The sequence below is a fragment of the Phyllostomus hastatus genome, unplaced genomic scaffold (assembly GCF_019186645.2).
Source record: "Phyllostomus hastatus isolate PE091 unplaced genomic scaffold, TTU_PhHast_1.1 phas_contig_40, whole genome shotgun sequence".
Classification (NCBI taxonomy): domain Eukaryota; kingdom Metazoa; phylum Chordata; class Mammalia; order Chiroptera; family Phyllostomidae; genus Phyllostomus; species Phyllostomus hastatus.
Window position 1 is genome coordinate 74,883,821 of NW_025333872.1, and position 20,141 is coordinate 74,903,961.

The 20,141-nt window shown below is 38.0% G+C and overlaps 1 protein-coding gene across 1 annotated transcript in view; it reads left to right on the forward strand.

The window, feature by feature from the left end:
* The window catches only part of ENPP1 (ectonucleotide pyrophosphatase/phosphodiesterase 1), a 60,251-nt gene that overhangs the window by 13,970 nt on the left and 26,140 nt on the right, over positions 1–20,141 (forward strand). Inside the window, exons 2-7 of the mRNA XM_045842850.1 lie at positions 9,664–9,736; positions 12,089–12,205; positions 12,922–13,047; positions 15,212–15,272; positions 17,363–17,460; positions 19,345–19,424. Of these exons, the coding sequence (XP_045698806.1) occupies positions 9,664–9,736; positions 12,089–12,205; positions 12,922–13,047; positions 15,212–15,272; positions 17,363–17,460; positions 19,345–19,424 (555 nt within the window). The remainder of the gene's footprint in view (positions 1–9,663; positions 9,737–12,088; positions 12,206–12,921; positions 13,048–15,211; positions 15,273–17,362; positions 17,461–19,344; positions 19,425–20,141) is intronic.

Genomic DNA, 20,141 nt, shown 5'->3' on the forward strand with positions numbered 1-20,141 from the left:
GTTCTTTTTTTTTTTTAAGCTTTACAGAAATTTCTATGGATTTTTATGGATTCAAATCTATCAAATTTTACATTATAGTTTCTGAATTCTGCACAATGTTTGTAAAGGTACTTACCATCCTAAAATTATAAAAATAATTGCCCTTTTTTTTTCTCTTCATGATTCCCTGCTAAACCTTTAAGTATGAACTCCATCTGTCATTTTATTTTGTTTTAAGGTAAGAGATAGAAATGCATTTTACTATACATGATCTTTACTTTCTCAACAGTTTTCCTTAAGAAGCTTAAGTAAATCAGAAGATTATATAAAGTCCACAAAAATGTATTTTGCTATACTAACAGTCCCACGGAAGACAGAAAACAGTTATGTAAACAAGCAGACCAAAACCAGAGCGTTGATATTTAATCATTCTGCGATCACTTGTGGTGTTACCCATTTGTGGAAGTGAGGAGAAGCTCATGGCACAAGGCTGTGTGTGAGGAGATTTCCCAGCCTTCCTGTGTGATTTGCCTTGTCTTGGGGTGTTTTCTGTTACTGACCTTGTTGACTAGGTGCTTGCACTTCAGGATTTAGTGAGGGTCCACAAGTAATGGGCTGAATAAGTCTCTACTGAAACCATTACTTACTATCAATGGAAGTTTTATTCTTTGACCTTTAACTTCATAGAGGAATGATCTTTGCAAGTACTCGCTGAGATCTGAGAGAAGGGATTTGCTCACGCAGGCAGAAGTTCTAAGTGCTGGTATTCTTCCCTTTGAAAATGCTTGGTACTCTTTGAAACAAAAACATATCAACATGATGGGAAGGGAGAATCACTGCTCTAGATAAATCAATTCTCTCGAGCTTAGCAAGGCCTCAGGAAGAAGTTCTAATATGACGGATTATGTAGGATGTCGGGCCAGGAGTGATCTACATAAAGGTAGGGTCAACTGTCAGGGAGAAGTAGATGCATAGACACCTTAGATTTACTGGGGACTTGGGAGACTGTCCAGGACAGTCCACTGAAGGGGCTGCGGATGACGTGGCTCTCTCCGTATTGCAGAGCTCCAAATGTAATGCACAACTTAATTTGCACATAAGGGCATGAGAATTGTTGGTCTCTTTGTGATTAGAGCCACTATTTTGCTATACTTATATATTAAATTTAAAGAATCACTAGAATTTTAACCCTGGCTGATATGGCTCAGTGGATTGAACGCTGGCCTGTGGACAGAAATGTTGCTGGTTTGGTTTCTGGTCAGAACACTTGACTATGTAGCTGGCCAGGTCCCTGGTTGGGGACCTGCAAGAGGCAAACAATTGATCTTTCTTTCCTTCTCATCCTCCCTCCTTTCCCCTCTGTCTAAAAAATAAATAAATAAAATCTTTTAAAAAATTGCTAGAATTTTAACAATTTCCTTATAGTTTATGGTAAAGTACTAGCATTGTTAATTTTCTTAAGCCAGCCTTTTAATTTGATACTTAATTTTAACCTGTTCTCCTAAAAAAATGTTTTTCAATGATCATTACCAGCTTCCATAAGCTACAGATAAAAGCTTTCTTTGACACTTCTCTTCAAATGCTTATTTACCAGGATAATTCATTGAAAATCAGGGGAATGATGAAATGACTATTTGCTTAAATATCAAAGATGCCAAAATACCTCGACTATTAATTTTAGTTTAGAGGAGAACCTCATAGTTTTATCTTCCCAAGAAACTAGTTCAACCAAATGTGTACTGTCTGTGATTATTCAAAATAATTGTTTTAAACTGTACTTTCTTTTATCAGCAGCTCTTAACAGATTTATATTAGATTGGGGACATTGTCTTCTCTGTCTTTCATGTACATAGTGTCATACCTGAATTTTAAAAAGTATGTACCAGCTATTATCTTTCCTTCTCACTTAGGAAAGGGTTCAAGGCCCAGAGCCCCTGAATGACACATGGGAGCATTTAAGAGGATCAGTATTTCAAATAATAGTAATTTAAAGATTTGTTTTGTGCCTTACAAAACTGCTCTACCTCCTTCCAACTTTCCTTCCCTTATGTTTAAGGTATGAGACAAAGAACATGAAGATCCCAAAGAAAAGTGTGTGTTAAAATTTTTTTTTTCTTTTATTGATTTAGAGAGAGAGAAAGGGAGGGAGACAGAGGGAGAGAAACATCCATGTGAGAAAGAAATGTTGATGGTTTGCTTCTTGCACATTCCCCAACTGGGGGCCAAACCCACAACCGAGGCATGTGCCCTGACTGGGGGTGGAACAAGCAACCTTCTGGTTTTCAGGACTACGCCCAACCGGCTGAGCTACCCTGGCCAGGGAGAGCATGTGTTTTTTTCATGTGAATATAGTTCTCTTGACTCATAACTAGAATCCATTTGGTAAAGTCTTTTAAACTCAGCCTGCTGCTGATTTTCCCACTTACTAAATATGAGAAGTATTTGCCATTTTAAAAAAGGCACCAGATCCATGGCACTATTTCTGACATAAATCAGAAGCAAGCACTGTTTGAAATGATGGCACACATCCAGCAATTCTGTTAAACTTTCCTGTAAAAAAATGTGTTGATGGTAGATTCTTGGAAAGTCAAACAATTTCTGTGATAGGTCTTTGAAGCTTGTTTTTGTGCATTTACTATCTCTCACTCTTCCGCTTTTATGTTTGTGGAAGTTGTTGTGCTGGTATCTACAGAGCAGATACTCTGTAGTACTTCTTTTTATCCACATAAATAGGAGACTCTCTGAGGGAAGGTTGCATGGCTTGCGGTCTTAGCATTTTTGTAATACAAAGTTCTGGAAGTGCTTTGGCAACTGGGTTTCATCATGTAGTGACAGTTTCTACCCACATGTCTGAATTTGTGCAAAGCCAAAGTAACCACCACAGAGTTGCCCTCTGTTATGTTGTCCTTAGCCTTCTGGTTGGCCCTTCAGTTACTCTTACAAGCAGTGGTTTGGTAATAAATGGCCTTGTCTACCAAGACCCTGATATTTGGGGGGTTTGTTGTCATTGTGTGTGTGTGTATGTGTGGTGTGTGCAGTTTAATAAATTGCTACTTATTGCTTATAATTTTTAAAATGACACATATTACTTTTATTTTAGCACCTTTTCTTCCTTCTGTCATTGTAGTCTTCAGCCTATGCTATCCATAGGTTGATAGATACTGCTATAATGATTTCTATTGATTCTTAATTGAGACTTGTAATGAGATAATAAACAATATCACTATTGCCCCATTTGCCAGAGCTGACATAATTGTGAGGATAAAGGACATTCTGCTTAAGAAAGTTATCATATTAGATGTTTCCCCTGGCATAGTACAAGTAGGCATTAATATTTATTTTTTTTAAATTATATTTTATTGACTGTGCTATTACAGTTGTCCCGACTTTTCCCCCTTTGTCACCCATTCCCCCTTGTCCCCCTCTCAACCATCAAAGTGTTTTCTGTATTCAGATTTTTATCTCTGTTCTTCTTGTTTGCTTAGCTTGTTTTGTTTTTTTTAGATTCAATTGTTGATAGATTTGTATTTTTTGCCATTTTATTTTTCATAGTTTAGATTTTTCTTTTTCTTAAGTAAGTCCCTTTAAGGGGGCTTATTTACATTTCATATGATAATGTTTTTGTGATGATGAGCTCCTTTAGTTTTTCTTGTCTGGGAAGTTCTTTATCTGCCTTTCAATTCTAAATGATAGCTTTGCTGGATAGAGCAATTTTCACTGTAGGTCCCTACTTTTCATGGCTTTGAATATTTCTTGCTAGTCTCTTCTAGCCTGAAAAATTTCTTTTGAGAAATCAACTGACAGTCTTATAGGAACTCCCCTGTAGGTAACTAACTTCTTTTTTCTTGCTGCTTTTTCAGATTCTCTTTTTATCTTTACCTTTGGCATTTTTAAAAAAAAGATTTTATTTATTTTTTGTATAGAGAGGGACAGGGAAGGAGAAAGAGAGGGAGAGAAACATCAATGTGTGGTTGCCTCTCTCGTACCTCCTACTGGGGACTGGCCCAAAACCCAGGCATGTGCCCTGACTGGAATTGAACCAGTGACCCTTTGGTTTGCATGCTGGTGCTCAATCCACTGAGCTATACCAGCCAGGGCTACCTTTGGCATTTTAATTATGATGTGTCTTGGAGTGAGCCTCTTTTGCATCCATCATAATTGGGACTCTGCACTTCTTGGACTTGCATGTCTACTTCCTTCACCAAATTAGGGAAATTTTCTTTCATTATTTTTCTCAAATAGATTTCCAATTTCTTCTCTCTCTGGCACCCCTATAATGTGAACATTGGGCCTCTTGAAGTTGTCCCAGAGGTTGCTTACACTACTTTCATTTTTTTTGGATTCTTTTTTCTTCTTGTTGTTCTGATTGTTTTTTGTTTTGTTTTGTTTTGCTTCCTTATATTCCATATTGTTGATTTGATTCTTGGTTTCATCCAGTCTGCTATGTTTCCTTGTAAATTGTTCTTGGTTTCAATTAGTGTATCCTTCGTTTCTGACTGGATCTTTTTTATGCTGCTGAGGTCCTCCCTAAGTTCCTTGAGCATCCTTATAACCAGTGTTTTGCACTCTGCACCCGATAGAGTGCTTATCTCCATTTTGTTTAGCTCTTTTTCTGGAGTTTGCGCCATGTTTCTTTGTCCCCTTGTTTAGGCAGCCACCCTGTGTTTGATTCTATGTATTAGGTAGGGCTGCTTTGACTCCCTCTCTGGGTAGTGTGGCCTAATGTAGTAGGTGTCCTGTAGGGTCCAGTGGTACAGCCTCCTCTGTCACCCAAGCTGGGTACTTGAGGTGTGCCCTTCATGTGTGTTGAATACACCCTCCTCTTGTAGTTGAGCTTTGGTTGCTGTTGGCAAATCAATGGGAGGATTTACCCAGGCCACTCATCTGCAAGAACTGGCTGTGACCACTGACCACCAACATCCACCCTCCATGGAGGATTAGCTGTGCAGGGGCAGGGTGGTGGGACTCCGACATGGTCGTAGCTGTCCACTGGGTGAGCTTGTCCAGGGGTTTCCGGGGTGGAGCAGACAAGGTCAGCCCCCACCTGTGTTTTGCCCTAGGCCACCCTGTATGGGCTGTAAAGTGATCTGAGATGGCTGCTAATTGTCCTGGGCTTAGAGGCTCCCAGGCGAAGTCAAGCTGTGAATCTAGGCTGGCTGCTGCTAGTGCCAGTCCTATGGCTCACTGAGGCCAGCTATTGCTTTTTTGATAGGATTTAAGAATTTGTGAAGCATGAGCCCACTCTAGCCATTCATATGAAAAAGCAGCTTGGGTGGACCCATGAGTTGTGTGGGTCAGAGTCTCAGGGGATGTCCACAATGGGTCAAATGGTGTTAGCCAGAGTCTCAGATATGGCACCAGCTTGCCTCCTCCTCCTGCTGGCCTCCAGCTTGCTGGTGTATGGTTCTGTGGAGGGAGGGTTTAGAAAAGGTACAATGACCTCTGCTCACCTTGAGTCCTTCCTTTATGCCGCTGGTGCCTTTCAAGCTACTAACCCAGTGCTGGACCTCAGAGGGAGTGAGTCTGAGTAGGTGAGTCTACTTGTGGGTTCTTTAAGAGGAACTGCTTCTCCAGCAGTTTTTTTCTACCAACTCAATCCTTGCTGGTTTTTGCAGCCAGAAGTTGTGGGGACTTACCTTCTTGGTACTGGAATCCTGAACTGAGGGGGCCTGGTATGGGGCTGGGACTCCTTGCTTCTGAGATATCCCTCCCAAATTTTTATCCACATGGGTGAGGAACTAGCCTGTTTTGTGTCTGACCCCTCCTACCAGTCTGGATGGATATAGTTTCTTTAATTCTGTAGTTGTCAGAATTCCATTCAACTTGATTTGTGATGGTTATGAATGATGGTTGTTTTATATTTTAGTTGCAATTTTGATGTGGTTGTACGAAGAGGCGACCATGTCTGCCTCTACTGCCATCTTGACTAGAAGTCCAGGCATTAATATTTCTTCATTTAATTTGATGAGGTTGAGCATGGGTTGGAAATACAGAGACATGAAGTATATATTTTGAAGGTTATCGTAAGTTAGAAATGGAGATAGAGTTGAAGTTATAATTTTATTCTATAAAGAAATTATGCTATTATGTTGTATAGAATTAAACTAATTTGAGAAGAAAATTCAAATGGAATTAGATTTCGCAGCTCTCAAAATTGTTGATGAGAAATTTCCTACTGGAAATTATTCAGATTGGGTGTTGTGTAATGTAGTAGTAGGTAATCTAAATTTCATCTTTTATGGGTGGGATTATAGGTGAGAAATGATTGCTCCTGTTGTACTTCTGTTTCAATTACACACTATACATTGTCTTATAAAAGGTAAATTGAAGTAATATTTAGCAAAGAAGAGGTGACTTAAAAAACCACTGTATCTCTTCTGTAGCGTAACAAGTGGGTAAAGGTCTATATATACCATATATGTTTTAAGCCAGTGGTTAAAAAATAAAAGTGATAATACTGGAGGTGAATTACAAATTGAATGTAAATGAGGAGGAAATAGCTAACCATGGAATGTTAACACTGTCACTGTTTCCTAGGCTCTGCATATGTAGCCAGAGGAACTTATTGATGACAGATGTACTGACATAAAGGAGTGTGGTTGTGATGAAAAGGGTGAAGATGTCTCAGAGGAAGTGACACTGACCGCAAAATTCATGTTAAAGGAACTCTTGAAGATATTTCTTACTATTGAAAGGGCAAAGATTAAAGCACTGGAAACTAATCTAAACTAAGAATGTGACAATTCACAAAGGCATAGAAAAGATTCTCACTCTGTATTGTAAGTTATGTGATGAGAAGATAAGCATTGTTTAAACTTAAAGAATAGTTTTAACTATTCTTGAAAAGTTTATTATGATGAACTTAAACTTTAATTTTCTGTTTTAAATTATAGTATATTAAATACAGGTTAGTTTTACTATTTTCTTCATTTCCCTATAGATTTGACAGTAAGAGAGTTTTTAATATTTTTGATGGATACCTTTAAGTTATGCATCTGTATGGTTGTGACAATTTACACTATCATCAAAGGTTTAGGAGAATCCATTAGTAATCTCTTCTGATACCTTGTTCTGCCTCTGTAATGGATGATACCGGCCAGCAGTATCCATCTCGGCTGCGGATGCTCATCAAAACATGCTAAAAACATACACAGACAACCAGGTCCTGTGGGGGAATAGGAACAGCAGGGCCACTCCTCATGTGGGGAGCACCTCGTTCCCCCTCCGGAGAGGCTTTTTATTGGTTTCGTTTGAATAAGAATTCAGGTAAAAGCTCATTACTCATTGCTAGGAAGTAAGGATCAAACAATAGATAACAAGAAAGTCTGAGGGCCTATTTTGAGTCAGGGTCAGATAGCTAAAGAGCTGTAAAACTTTAAGGAACAAACTAACTTCCTCCTTGGACCCTTATCATTCAACTGAGAGCATTCTAAACGAAGCAGGTTTCACAGGAATTTACATGTTCTTTCTTAGGCCTGATCACCCGGGGAACCCGCCCTTTTCAGCACAGGGCTGCACCACCCTGTCATTGTTTCAGGCTTAGGTGGAGCAAGGGAACTAAGGCAACCAAGAGATAAGGAGATTTTCTCCCAGATGATGAGGACTCAGGCTATGTCAAAGCCAAGGAGTGAGCGTCCATCACCCCCTTTTGCTGTAGCCCCTAAAGTTCTTTCTTGGGGGCCTCCCATGTGATCATGCCTGTCTTAGATCGTTCCCCCCTTGGGGAATCTTACCCATCTTTGGCTAACTGACCAAGCTTTGGGGTTCAGTTATGAATGAAGCAGCAGAAGCAGTGCTCCTGCCAGGGAGATAAGCTTTTGTCTCCTTGCTGGCTTACGGTCCAAGGCCACTCCCTCAGCCTTAGCCTTGGCCGGGGTTACAGCTTCTGATACCAGGCAGGGCAGTTCCCAACATGCCTCTGCTGGTTTTAGCTATTTGTTCAAGCTGTTCTTCTGATGGTTCCCTATTTTAATGGACATAAATACACTTACATTTTTGATTTCCTGAAAAAAAGGGAGGGGGCCTTGCCTAGACACTGTAGTGTTGTAGACCCATGACACTCTTGCTCTCCTTTCCTTTACCCCCATTTTTTGGAAATAAGTGAGACCTGCTGCTTCAGTTTACTTATCACTCACCTCCCCTTTAGTTCTTGTAGTCTAAGGCTAGGCACCTCGAGGACAGAGGTCATGCCTGTTTTGTTACCAAGTAGCCACTATTTAGCCTAGAGTCTGGCATCACTACTCAATGTTTCATTTGAAGAAATGTGTTCTTCATAAAAGCCACCACCCAGCATTCACCCTGCCCAGTTCACCTGTTCCTCCTGTCTCTACTATCTTTTCATCTTGGCCTTTGGGAAATATGACTCTACCTTTCCATGCCTCCACCCTAGTCCCTGTCCATTCTCCTCTGCAGTTTCTTCGTCCCAGCCAAAAGAAACTACTGATTGTTCACATGCCACCTTCCACGGGCCTGCCTTTCTTCCAGCTTTTCCTTATGCTGGTCTTCCTCCGAGATCCAAAGATTTGCTCTGCTGTGTACTGTCTTCGCTCCCACGGCAGGCAGTGTGCCAGCAGTATCAGTCCCTCATTGGTCCGTAGAGGCTTTACCTAGGATGCACTTTCTGCGCTTCCTATCCCCAAGCACCCTAAACTTTCTCCTTTAAATGACAATAGAACCCTGCAACTGCTTTGTAGAGGCTACCAAATATGAGCCATTTATGCTGTTATATTTCCCTCCTTCCACAAAAACAAGCTCCCTGAGGTACCCCATACTCTTTCCTTCCGTGCATAGCATAGTTCTCACACATCGTTGGTATTCAATTAATATTTTGTTGAATTGTCCTATAAAGTGACATTCCAGAGAGCTGTCAAAGAAACACCATCCCATAGAAATATTACGGTTTGTTGTATGGATTCTTCTTTTTCTTCTGACTCACAAATAAAAGTTCTGTCATTGTTCTTCAGAGTTGAATGGTATATCCACTTATTTTAAAATGTCAAAGGCCAGAAGAAGAGTAGCGAATGTGAAAGAACCAAGATGTTAGAACTAGAAATATTTTTAGGGATCCATGTAGACCAACCCTTTAATTTACAGGTGAATAAACTGCTGTCTAGAATTCTTAAGTGACTTGTCCCAAATTGTACAACCAACTTGTGGTGACATTTGGACCGGAGATGTACTCACCTAACCCTGTCCAGTGCTCGTTGCCACAAGCTGCCGCAGTGCATGTGAGGATACTGTGTAGGTTTGTGTACCAGTTTGTGTACCAGTTTGTGTCAAACTGTTAAGGGAAACATCCGATACTCGCATCACCTTTTATAGATTAACAAATAGGAAATTGAGTCTCTAACTGGACTTCCCTCTTTTTCTCTCTTAATAATTACAAATTCTCTAATTGGATTAATTTATACCAAGTGGAAAATTTCTGACAGTATTAAGCTTGGATGCATAGATTTGTTGCAAACATTTAAGTAGAACTGTGGTTGAAGTTTAACGTACATACAGAAAAGCCCGTAAAATATGAGTGCAGTTTGAATTTTTGCAAAGTGAACACAATTGTGTGACCAGCACCCCAATCAGGAAATAGGGTAACAGCAGCAAATTTAGAAACATTTGAAGAAAAAAAACATGTGAAGAAACAAAATGGTCTTGAGGCTATATAATTTCCTCTTTTTCTCCCTACAGGTATTGTCAGTCTGTGTATTAACAACAATCCTTGGTTGTATATTTGGGTTGAAACCAAGCTGTGCCAAAGAAGGTAATTAGTACAGTGTGTGTGTGTGTGTTGACATTCGACCTTCAGAGTGTGATGAGTTAATCCTATGGCTACTCCATAAATATTGCATATTTGATGCTTATTTGAGCCATTTTAAAACTCTATTTTTTATTTTAGCCATGTAATATTTTATTTACTTGCAAAACCTATCCCAAAACAACAAAGAGGGGCTATGATCAATAAACCAACCAAAGAAACTGAAAAACAGAAAATAAACCGAGAACAAAAATCCCCACCAGACATAGCCAGCAGGTTGTGGTGTCACACTCCCGGAGTTCTCTGACTTCCTCCAGGCACTCCCAGGATACTTTCTCCCCAAGCAGCTAGTTGTAAAGCAGCTCTAGAGGTTACTAGGTGACCAGTCAGCATCCCTAGGCAAGCAAAAATTGATCTTCACCTGCTCTTCAGGCTTTTAAAATTGTGGACAGTGGTGGTTTCAAAGCAATCATAGTATTTTGAAGCTTCTACATGTGTTTCTCTTTTATAGTGAGTGCAGAAATTATCCAGCATTGTTAAGATTACTGTAAATAATAAAACCAAATCACGGGACATTCTAGTAGTCATTTTGCCTTTGAGGTAGGTTCTCTTCCCCCTTGTAAAGATTATTGATGGTCTCCTTAGAGAATTCAGTTTTGAAAATTCTTTGCAAATTCTTTTCATACTCAACTACTCTGTAATTGTAATATTAGTCATTTAAAATTTTTTCAGTGATCGCTAAGCTGTCATTTATTATTGAAATGAATGAAATGTAGTAATTTTATGTATTGAGTCAACACTCTGCAGGCACACACCTCAGAGATATTGCAGGGTTGGTTCCAGACTGCTGCACTAGAGCTGGTATGGCAGCAAAGCAAGTTGTAATCTTTTTGTTGGTTGAGGGTCTTGCCTTCAGTTTGTAAAACACTGCAGCATCTGTGAAGCACAGTAAAATGAGGTATGCCTATATTCAGAGCAAAAATTAAGAAGCTACAGACTTTAGTGTTTACCTGTATAGTTTTTTGATATAGAGTAATTTACCTTGAGTTCAGGTTGACACATAAAATTAGCAATTTTAATCTAAACCCTACATAGTGTGCAAGGTATTTTTAAAAACTGCTTGGTGCATATTAATGGGCTTAAAATAATAGCTACTATTCTAATAACCCCCCTCCCCATCCTGAGTCAGGAAAATAAGTACTTTTGATTCTAAAAATTATCATTGCCATTTCAGGTCCTTAAAATTGCCCAGCTTTCCAGTGTCATGGGAGTTAAATTTTGTGGCAGTGCTTTGTTGGTTCGGAAGACTATTAAAGTCAAGATCTAGGATTATTCCTTTTTCTTGTTAGATTTCCATTTTTTTCTTTATCAACCCAATTTGTTAGAAATCTAATAAAGTCATAGGTTTTTGTAAATATTTAGTAAAGAATTAATGTAAAATTATTGTTTTTAATGAAAAGTCTTCTCTTCCACATCTGTCATTTATCCATCTGATGGAAACTTATTAGTACAATTTCTAGTCAAGCGTCTTGTGGGTATAAGGGATACATTTGTATAGGGCAGAATTTAGTTGTGACCTTTGTTCTCTGGAAGTTGGATTCCTGTCTGAGGCTGGGATCCTAATCAAATACTGTAGTTACAAATGCAATTCAGGGGCTGAGAGGAAGGATAAGATTTTTTAAAAGCTTCAAAAAGGAAAGTGGACATAGACTGGGGAGTTTGGGAAAGGTCCCTGGAAGGAGCCGGGCTGGGTCTGCTGGTGAAAAGGGTGTTTCCAGTGATGGTGGAAGGGGCGGTCCCGCAGAATGTGTCCTGCACAATCGCATCACTTCTGCACCCTGAGACTGGGCGTAAGGCATGTCAGGTATTCTTTCTCTTTCTCAAAGGTTCAAAGATAATCACTAAAAATCTTTTCACACATGTTGAAAGTTTAGGGAAACTCTATGGCTGTTTAAGCCAACCTTTAGAACAAGTCCCCATCCTGACCCTTCTTTACCGTACCATAAAAGGTTTTAAGCCTTATCAGACCCAGTAGTGTTCGTGATACATGAAAGAAAAAAAGTTCTCTTCCCAACTGTACTTGATCAACAATAAAAAAAAATAAAAGAAAGAAAAAAGTTCTCTTTTTTCTATGGCAAGAGAGAGAATCATAAACTGTGTACATAATGTTGCCTTCTCTTTGTATCAGTTTCCTTGTGTGTTTGTGAAAGATTCTTAGATAGCTTTATTTTCCTATGTGTGTTTTCTGAAGTAGTATTTGAATTTGATCTGTACCCCCAACCTAGGTGTATTAGTTAATGTTTGCTCTGTGATTCTGTAATGATTAGAAACATTTAACTGATTGTTCAATATTTTCAGTTAAGAGTTGCAAAGGTCGCTGTTTTGAAAGAACATTTGGGAACTGTCGCTGTGATGTTGCTTGCGTCGAACTTGGAAACTGCTGTCTAGATTACCAGGAGACATGTATAGAACCAGGTAAAAACGTGCAGGGAAAAAATGTCATTATGGGCATTTGTGCAAGATCACAGGATGGTTCTGCATCTTTAGTTTTGTGATTTACCTAACTTATCTGAGATTTTAAAAATTTGGTTTTCATATTCCCTTATAGAAAAAAATTCACATATTTTGCTATGAAACATTGTATGGACAGCAAAACTGTGCCTATATTTAATGTTTGCTGAAAACCTGCACAGTCTAATGTGTGTTTAAACCAAGTTCATGTGAAAATATGTGAATATTTTCATTATGGCTTATTAAAGCAAGAGTTCTTAGATGTCCACTTAAACTTTAAAATAAAACCTTCTGAACATGGAAATTTTTCTCAGTCTGATGTGGAACATGGAATGATATTTCAATGGGGGTGAGCCAGATTTAGATTAAAGTTTGAGAACCCCGAAAATGGCTGGCAGGAAAAGCCAAGATCTTCATATGAATTGTGTAACAAGAATTGTTTGACCCATTTTAAAATGATGAGATTCTGGGGTTTTAGTGAAATAATCACAGTTGCGGCCTGCCTGTTCTCTGTCTGTTGGTTGTCGTTGACTGTTGTGATGGCAAAGTCTATGAGTGACTATGAGGCAGGGACTAGCTTGTTGTCTTTGATGGGTTTTGCTCCAGAAGACCACGGTTCTGAGTTTGCTCTGGATGTGTTACACTCGGACCATAACACCTTTGTTGATACTTATTTCTAGAGCGCATATGGACTTGCAGCAAATTCAGGTGTGGTGAGAAAAGGTTGCCCAGAAGCCTCTGCTCCTGTTCGGACGACTGCAGGGACCGTGGTGACTGCTGCATCAACTACAGACCTGTGTGTCAAGGTCGGGTTTCCTTCCGCATGCTCACCGGGCTCAACAGCAGCCTGACCTCTCCTTGGTCTTAGCTGGGTTTTGCATAGGTTTTATTTTTTTACATTAGGAATCATATTTATTGACCAACTACGTTAGCTGAAAAAATATTTTGAAACATTTTGCTAAGAACATTTCGAGCATATATGTGAGTAAACAGAGAGTATGTAATGAACAGTGTACCCATTCTTAGCAACAATTATTATCTGCACACAGCCAGTCTTCCTTTGTCTATAGTCAGTCATTCACCTGCTGCCACCCCCTCGTGTTATTTTGGTGTTAGCTATATATTTACTGCTGTGTTGTGGAAAGGTCATCCTGACTGACTCTTATGTTCCAGCTTCCCCCCTAAAAAATGAGGATGAAGTCTGCCATGATACTCCCATGAATTCAATTAAAAAATAGCAACAACTTAGATGCTGAATTTATGACATGAGTAATAGGAGGAGCTTAAATGATAGGTTTACTGTTGGGCACACTATAGCCTGACATAGCTCAGTAAATATGAGCGTGGTCACAAGATTCCAAGACATCAGTGAGAGTGCTGGCTTGTGGATTTCAGGGGCCGTGCTCCAAGAATGAGCAATATCTCTATGCCTTACTGAATAAAAGTAAACTTGTCCTTTATGATGGCCTCTGCCTCTCTTAGGACTCAGGAGGCTCATTTTTCAAATGAACAGGAAACTTTTCCACAGGATACTGTCTCCCTATTTCCTAAAAGTGTAGTCAGTAGCTATTGCAGATTGTTGGGGATCCCGGCACAGAGCTGGGTCAGAGGGTCTCAGGAAGGGAACTGACCACTTACTCAAATTAAAAAAAAAAAAAAGTTCAGCAAGAATATAGCATTGCATCAGATGGGTCATCATGGCTGGGGAAAAGGTGATTCCACATTGCCTAAAGTCTTTTTTCAAAAATCCTCACCTGAGGTTATGTTCATTGATTTTCGAGAGAGAAGAAGGGAGAGAGAGAAAGAGAGAGAGAGAAACATCAATGTGAAAGGAGAAACTTTGATTGGTTGCCTTTCATAGGTGCCCCAACCAGGGATCAAACACGCAACCTGGGGATGGGCCCTGACCGGATACCAAACCCACAAACCAAGTACATGAGACAACGCTCCAACCAACCAAGCCCCAGGCCAGGCCCATTCCCTAGATTCTTATCAGAAATCATTTAGGCATTTAGGATAACCTGTTTATTTTGTGAAATGTGCAGTGGGAGAATATTGAAAACTCAACTTCCTAAGGCATATTGTTAAGATTACATTTTCTTTTTCAAAAAAATTAAGTTCTTAGATTTGAGTAGGTAGTATTTTAGATCGTTAAAAGGAAGCTTATGTTAAAACACGGGGAGGAGCATCCATCCTGTCTCTTTGTTTCTGACCTATTCTCTCACGTATTGCCTGTGTCACTCATTTCAAACTTAATTGCATATTCTCTCTTGTCAGTTATTGTAGTCTCATGTGTTTACTTTCTCTCCGTAGTTAGGTTTTGAGTTCTTAGCAAATGGACACCATCTCACACTTTTATATTAGAAAAAAAAATATCTGCCATGCATTGAGAGAGTGGATATGAAATTACTGCAAAAGATTATAGGTAGTACGTACCTTTGTGTTATTAGGATGCCTTGCCTAGAAGTTTTTGTTGGGCGGATAGAAGGAGAGTTGTAAATTTTCATTGAAAATATGAATAATTTGGAAAGGGAAAAGGGGGTCCATTACATGCTAATGGAATGAATATGATTGGACCGTGGGTGGTGGACACACAGTGCAATATATATCATGTGTCATAGAAATGTGCACCTGAACCCTATGAACCACTGTCACCTTGATAAATTTAGTAAAAAATGAAAATGGAAAAGATGCCTTCAAGGTCTCACAAAGATAACGTTACGTTTAGTCGTGCGATCACACATTTGCTTTTCTCTTCCTGGTATCAACTAACTCTTTGGAAACAGATTTTTATTTTGAAACAGATTACCTCCCTCTTTTTCTTATATTTCCCTAAAATCGTACTCCATATTATTTATATAAATGTTAACACATTCTGTTTTGGGAATCTGTCCTAATATGTCTCACAAGCATCACAATTGTTGTTATTATCAAGTGTGTTCATGTGTTTTATTTCTTTAAAATACTTAGGTGAGAAAGGTTGGGTAGAAGAATCCTGTGAGAGCATTAATGAGCCACAGTGCCCAGCAGGGTAAGATGATATTCTGAGATAAGAATTTTTTCTTTTTAGAAATACCAATGTTTTTTTTCCTAATTGAAAAGATGAAAATAATAATTATTCATTGGTTCATTAAACATGATTTGTAGTTAAGCCTCATATTTCGAACTGGCAATGTGTGATCCCCCAATCTGGAAGGTAGTAGAAAAAAAGGTGATGAGTATATAGTCTTTAGTATTCATGAGTGTTGGGTGGAAATATTTGTATCTTCCCTCTTCTTTCCTTTGGAATTTTGAGAGTTGAACTTGTCGCAAATTACGGCTTCTCTTTATTTTTTGCATTTTGGTACACTTAAACATATTGAGGATAAGCAACACATCTGTGAGAGGATGTTACATAATTTTTACAGTTCATATTTGTTCTTTTGCCCTTATTTTGCACAGTACTTTATGTATACAAGTCCATCAAAAAAGGTTTTGTGGGATTCAAATTGCAGAAATTTTATAAAAGGTGTTAGGTACATTTAGCTTTACTCCACTTGAAATCCACCTCATGTCATTTGAATTACTCATCTTAAGAAATATATTTTTACTTCTTTAAAATGATGATTCTTCCAAACTAGGAAACATTTTATATCTGTATTTTAGCTTATTTTATTTATGTATATAATTTATTTTTGCTGTATAAAATAAAAATTTTTTTCTTTTGGATCAGAGAATATATTTCTGTTGTTTAAAATTATAGTAATAGCAATAGAAAAAAACTAAACTCAAGTGAAAACATTCCAAAGAAAGAGGCTTTTTTTTTCAAAGGTCACTTCTCATGCATCCTAAGCTGCTTTGAAGTGCGAGGTATATTGGACATTTTAAACTTAATGAATTTGAATTCTTATTTTCCTTCCAAACAATGATTATTATTTTTCAGTTTTAATGTTGACTTTTTAGTGGAAAATGTAACCTCTTTCTTTACAAGAAGATCATAGTTTAAAATAAATTTTATTATACTGGAACTTGTTATGCCAGTGTATTTACTTGGTGGTCTAGGAAACTGTTTTTCTGTTTTCTGTTGCTTGAATGTTAATGGCAACACAGATGTGGACCACTGAGACCATATGCAGCTGGTTCTGCAAAGTCACACAACAGAGCTCTGCTGCAAACACTAGTTAGTATAAATTACATAAATTTTATAGACGTTTTCTCCTTTTTCTATTTGTGTTTGTATATGAGAGTAAGCTGGGGAGGAGATCAAGTTGAAACAAGCAAGGCGAGGTAAGCATTGGCTCTCAGGTTTTGAATAACTGAGCGAATTTTCAGCGGAAGGTTCTCATGGTTATTCGGCGGTATACGGCTCTCCCGCCATGTACGATACCATCAGAAGGCACAGTATTACCCGGCCTGTTTTGGTGAGGCCATGAACAGTTGCCTATAGTTATTCTCTTTGGCTGAGTATATCATTGCATGTGTATTTTTTTCTTTTTTGTCTCCCTGTTTAGATTTCCACACCATACACATTAACTGTGTGTTCACACATGGGTGTGCGTTGTTATTGTTCATTTGTAGCATTGGATCATTTCTTTATCGTTTACACATTTAAATGCAGTAAATACCTCTTAAACTTCTCTGTTAAATATATTAAATTTCAAAACTTAATATTGTATATAATTTATGTGACATCTAGTAGATTCAAGTAGAGATAGTATCAAAAAGTGATTGTTCAGGAAAAAAATTAATAGAAACAAAAATATAATTTAGAAAAGACTGTGTGTTAGCATTTCTCCTCCTTCATATTGGGAAAATATTATTTTTTAGTACCATTTGGTCAGCTTGTGCAATAGAAGAAACCATGAATGATATTCTCGGTATGGTAACTCAATGGTATGAGGGCTTAATAAATACTATTTGATGATATATAATAAAATAATGAAAGCACCTTGTATATGAAAATAAATGCTTATAAAATATCCTTTATGAGGGTGCTTGCTGAGCTTGTTAGTTTAGTCTAGATTACATACCAACCTCAGTGGAAAATCTTCACTGGGTCTTTGCCAAGGAGGGAGAAACTCTTCATTGGATGTGTGTCTTCTTTCTTTAAACATATTTTTTTTTCTTTCCCTTATTGCCCAGGTTTGAAACACCTCCTACCCTCTTATTTTCTTTGGATGGTTTCAGGGCAGAATATTTACACACTTGGGGTGGACTTCTTCCTGTTATTAGCAAACTAAGTGAGTAACTTCAGAGTTTACTATTGGAGAATCACAATTTCAGTGTGATAGACTAGGGATGCAATAATCTGTTTTGGAAAAGTACTGGCTGAACTTGACTTTTACTAAACTCAAATACAAAGTGGTTGAACCTGATGATAAGGAACTAGTCTTTAATATTGTAATTACTCTAAAGCTGCCTTTTAAATACTTCTAAAATAATAGAGTTATCTTAGGATTTTTTATCCCGTATATTTTGGCTAATATATGTATACATATTTACATATATATATATATAAATTTTTTCTTAGAATTTTCCATTTTTCATGGGAAAACCATTTCTTTATTTAATAAGTATTACATCTTAACATAGAATTTCAAAACAGAAGGTACTTCTGATATGATACTAGTAGTGTAGCCATAGAATATTTGCCAGCTAGTTATCTTGTAATATCTTGCAGTATCCTTCCAATTTCTTTGTCTCAATCAAGGCCTTAATTGAATGATTATTCTGTAAGTTACTAATGCAATAGAATGGTCTTTTCTCAGTATTAATGCAAAGGTTTTAAATCACTTTACCCACTAGCAGTATGGGTATCACTTGTATTATTGTTGTTATTGAAAAAGAAATGAAGTTTGTATATGGGGATATGCACTGTAGAACTCTGCTAATTATCAGTGATCAGTATTTAAATAGCTGTACTATAATACTGGATTGAACTAGAAGTAAGTAACTACAACTAATTTAGTGTTCTGGAATTCTAAAATATTATTTGCTGGACTAGAGTATCTGAAATTGGTTTAAATATTAATATTACTCCCAGTAAATTCATATGTACATTTATTGTACTTACCTTGTGACAAGCCAAAATAATTCTGGAAAACTGCTAAAAATTTGAGTTTTTAATATCTCCCTGGAATAAAATGGTTTTTATAAATGATCATTTGACACAAAAACTCTTTAGTAAAGAAGGGAAGGCTCTGTCCTCATTAGCCAGGCCCGTGGGCTTTGAAGCTTGACTCAGGCCCACTGTCACCATTAGGAGGGAAGTTCGTGTCTCAGTGGCACCTGATGTGGCATCCTGAGTTCAGCATTAAGTAGCTGTAGGTGTCCATATGTGAAGTTTAAAGGAAGCCAATACACAATTAGACTAAGTCCTAGCTTTGGATGATTGGGGAATGTGATCTGTGGTTATGAACTCTTTGTTTGGAAGGCAGTGAGCGGGACACATGCCCAACCTAAGGAACATTATCAGGCAATGGAATATTCAAATCCTGAAATCATTAGTTCCATGCTCCTTCCTCAGTAGCAGGCATAGGAGACCAGGAGTGTACCACCAGGGCTGAATTGGGAGCAGTCTGACTTCTGCGCTATCTCCGACCCAAAGCCAGGCCATGCCTCTTTCTGCAGCGTTGAGCCTGTCCGGTCAGCTAGTTCTGAATCTGTGGGTCGGGACCCTCACCCCAGCCGCTGCTCACCCTACTTTTAATTTTACAGATTTAGCTGTTAGTTCAGTTTTTTGTTGTGGCTGTTGCTTTGTTTTGTGCTTTGTACTGTCTTGCAATTTAAGTATGTGACCACTAAATAGTAACAAAGATCTAGCAAGCATCATTATTACAACTGGTTTGTCTGGAACTAAATATTACTGTTTAGTATGGGATAATTACTTCATTGGTTTAATTATTTTGTTTGATATTTTTGACAAAGAGAAAAAGTAATACTAATATTAACATTGAATTTGAATGCAAAATTTTGTTTTATAATCCCCCTGAATTTATATGTGATTACAAACTCCTCCTCGGTTATTTTTCATATGATTTAGACTGTTGTGTCAGCAAAGCTACATGAGGTAAACAGATAGTCAGTTGTATTTAATAACAATCTTTAATATTTTTCCTTTGTAGAAAACTGTGGCGCGTACGCTAAAAACATGAGACCAGTCTACCCATCAAAAACCTTCCCCAATCACTACAGCATTGTCACAGTAAGCTCCGTATTTCAACTTTTACACATTCACAGAAGTGAGATGTAAATGTAGAATTGTTTGAGAGATTAATCAGATATCAGATCAGAAAAAAAGTAACCTCTTTCCCAATGTATAGTTAAGGCAAGAAACCTAGATTCTGGGGTTTGCTATGCTTCTAACTAGCTGTGGCCTTGGAAGGTCACTTGACCTTGAGTCTCAATTTCTCATCTGGGCAAGGAGGTGACTAATGACCTGAATAAATGTTTTCTAGGATTCCTTTTAGCTTTCAGATCTATGATTTTTATATTCTGTTTTTTCTTACTAGTTTTGTAGGCTACGTTATTTGAGCCCCAAGTGATCACACTCCTGTGTTCTCAACTTGTCTGTCCAGTCATGTGGATGTGTGAGCTGGAGCAAGTCACTCTGCCTCACTCCGGATAGGATTACAGCCCTGTTTTTGCTGCAAAGTTTCCAGATTTAATTTGAATCCAGAAAAATAAAAAGGGCATTCATTTGGCCTTAAAGACAGAAAATTAATAATTTAGCTTGTATTGATTGAGAAAAGCCATTCTTAGACCCAACCAAAAAAAGTTTGTTCTACAGAAATGCTTCCCTCAGCAATGTAAAAAGAGTCCTTTTCTTGAAATTTGGGAGGCTGCCTCCTTACATAGACCTTCATCCACAGCAGATAATAAGATAGCAATCTATCTTATTATCTCCTACATAATTTAAAAT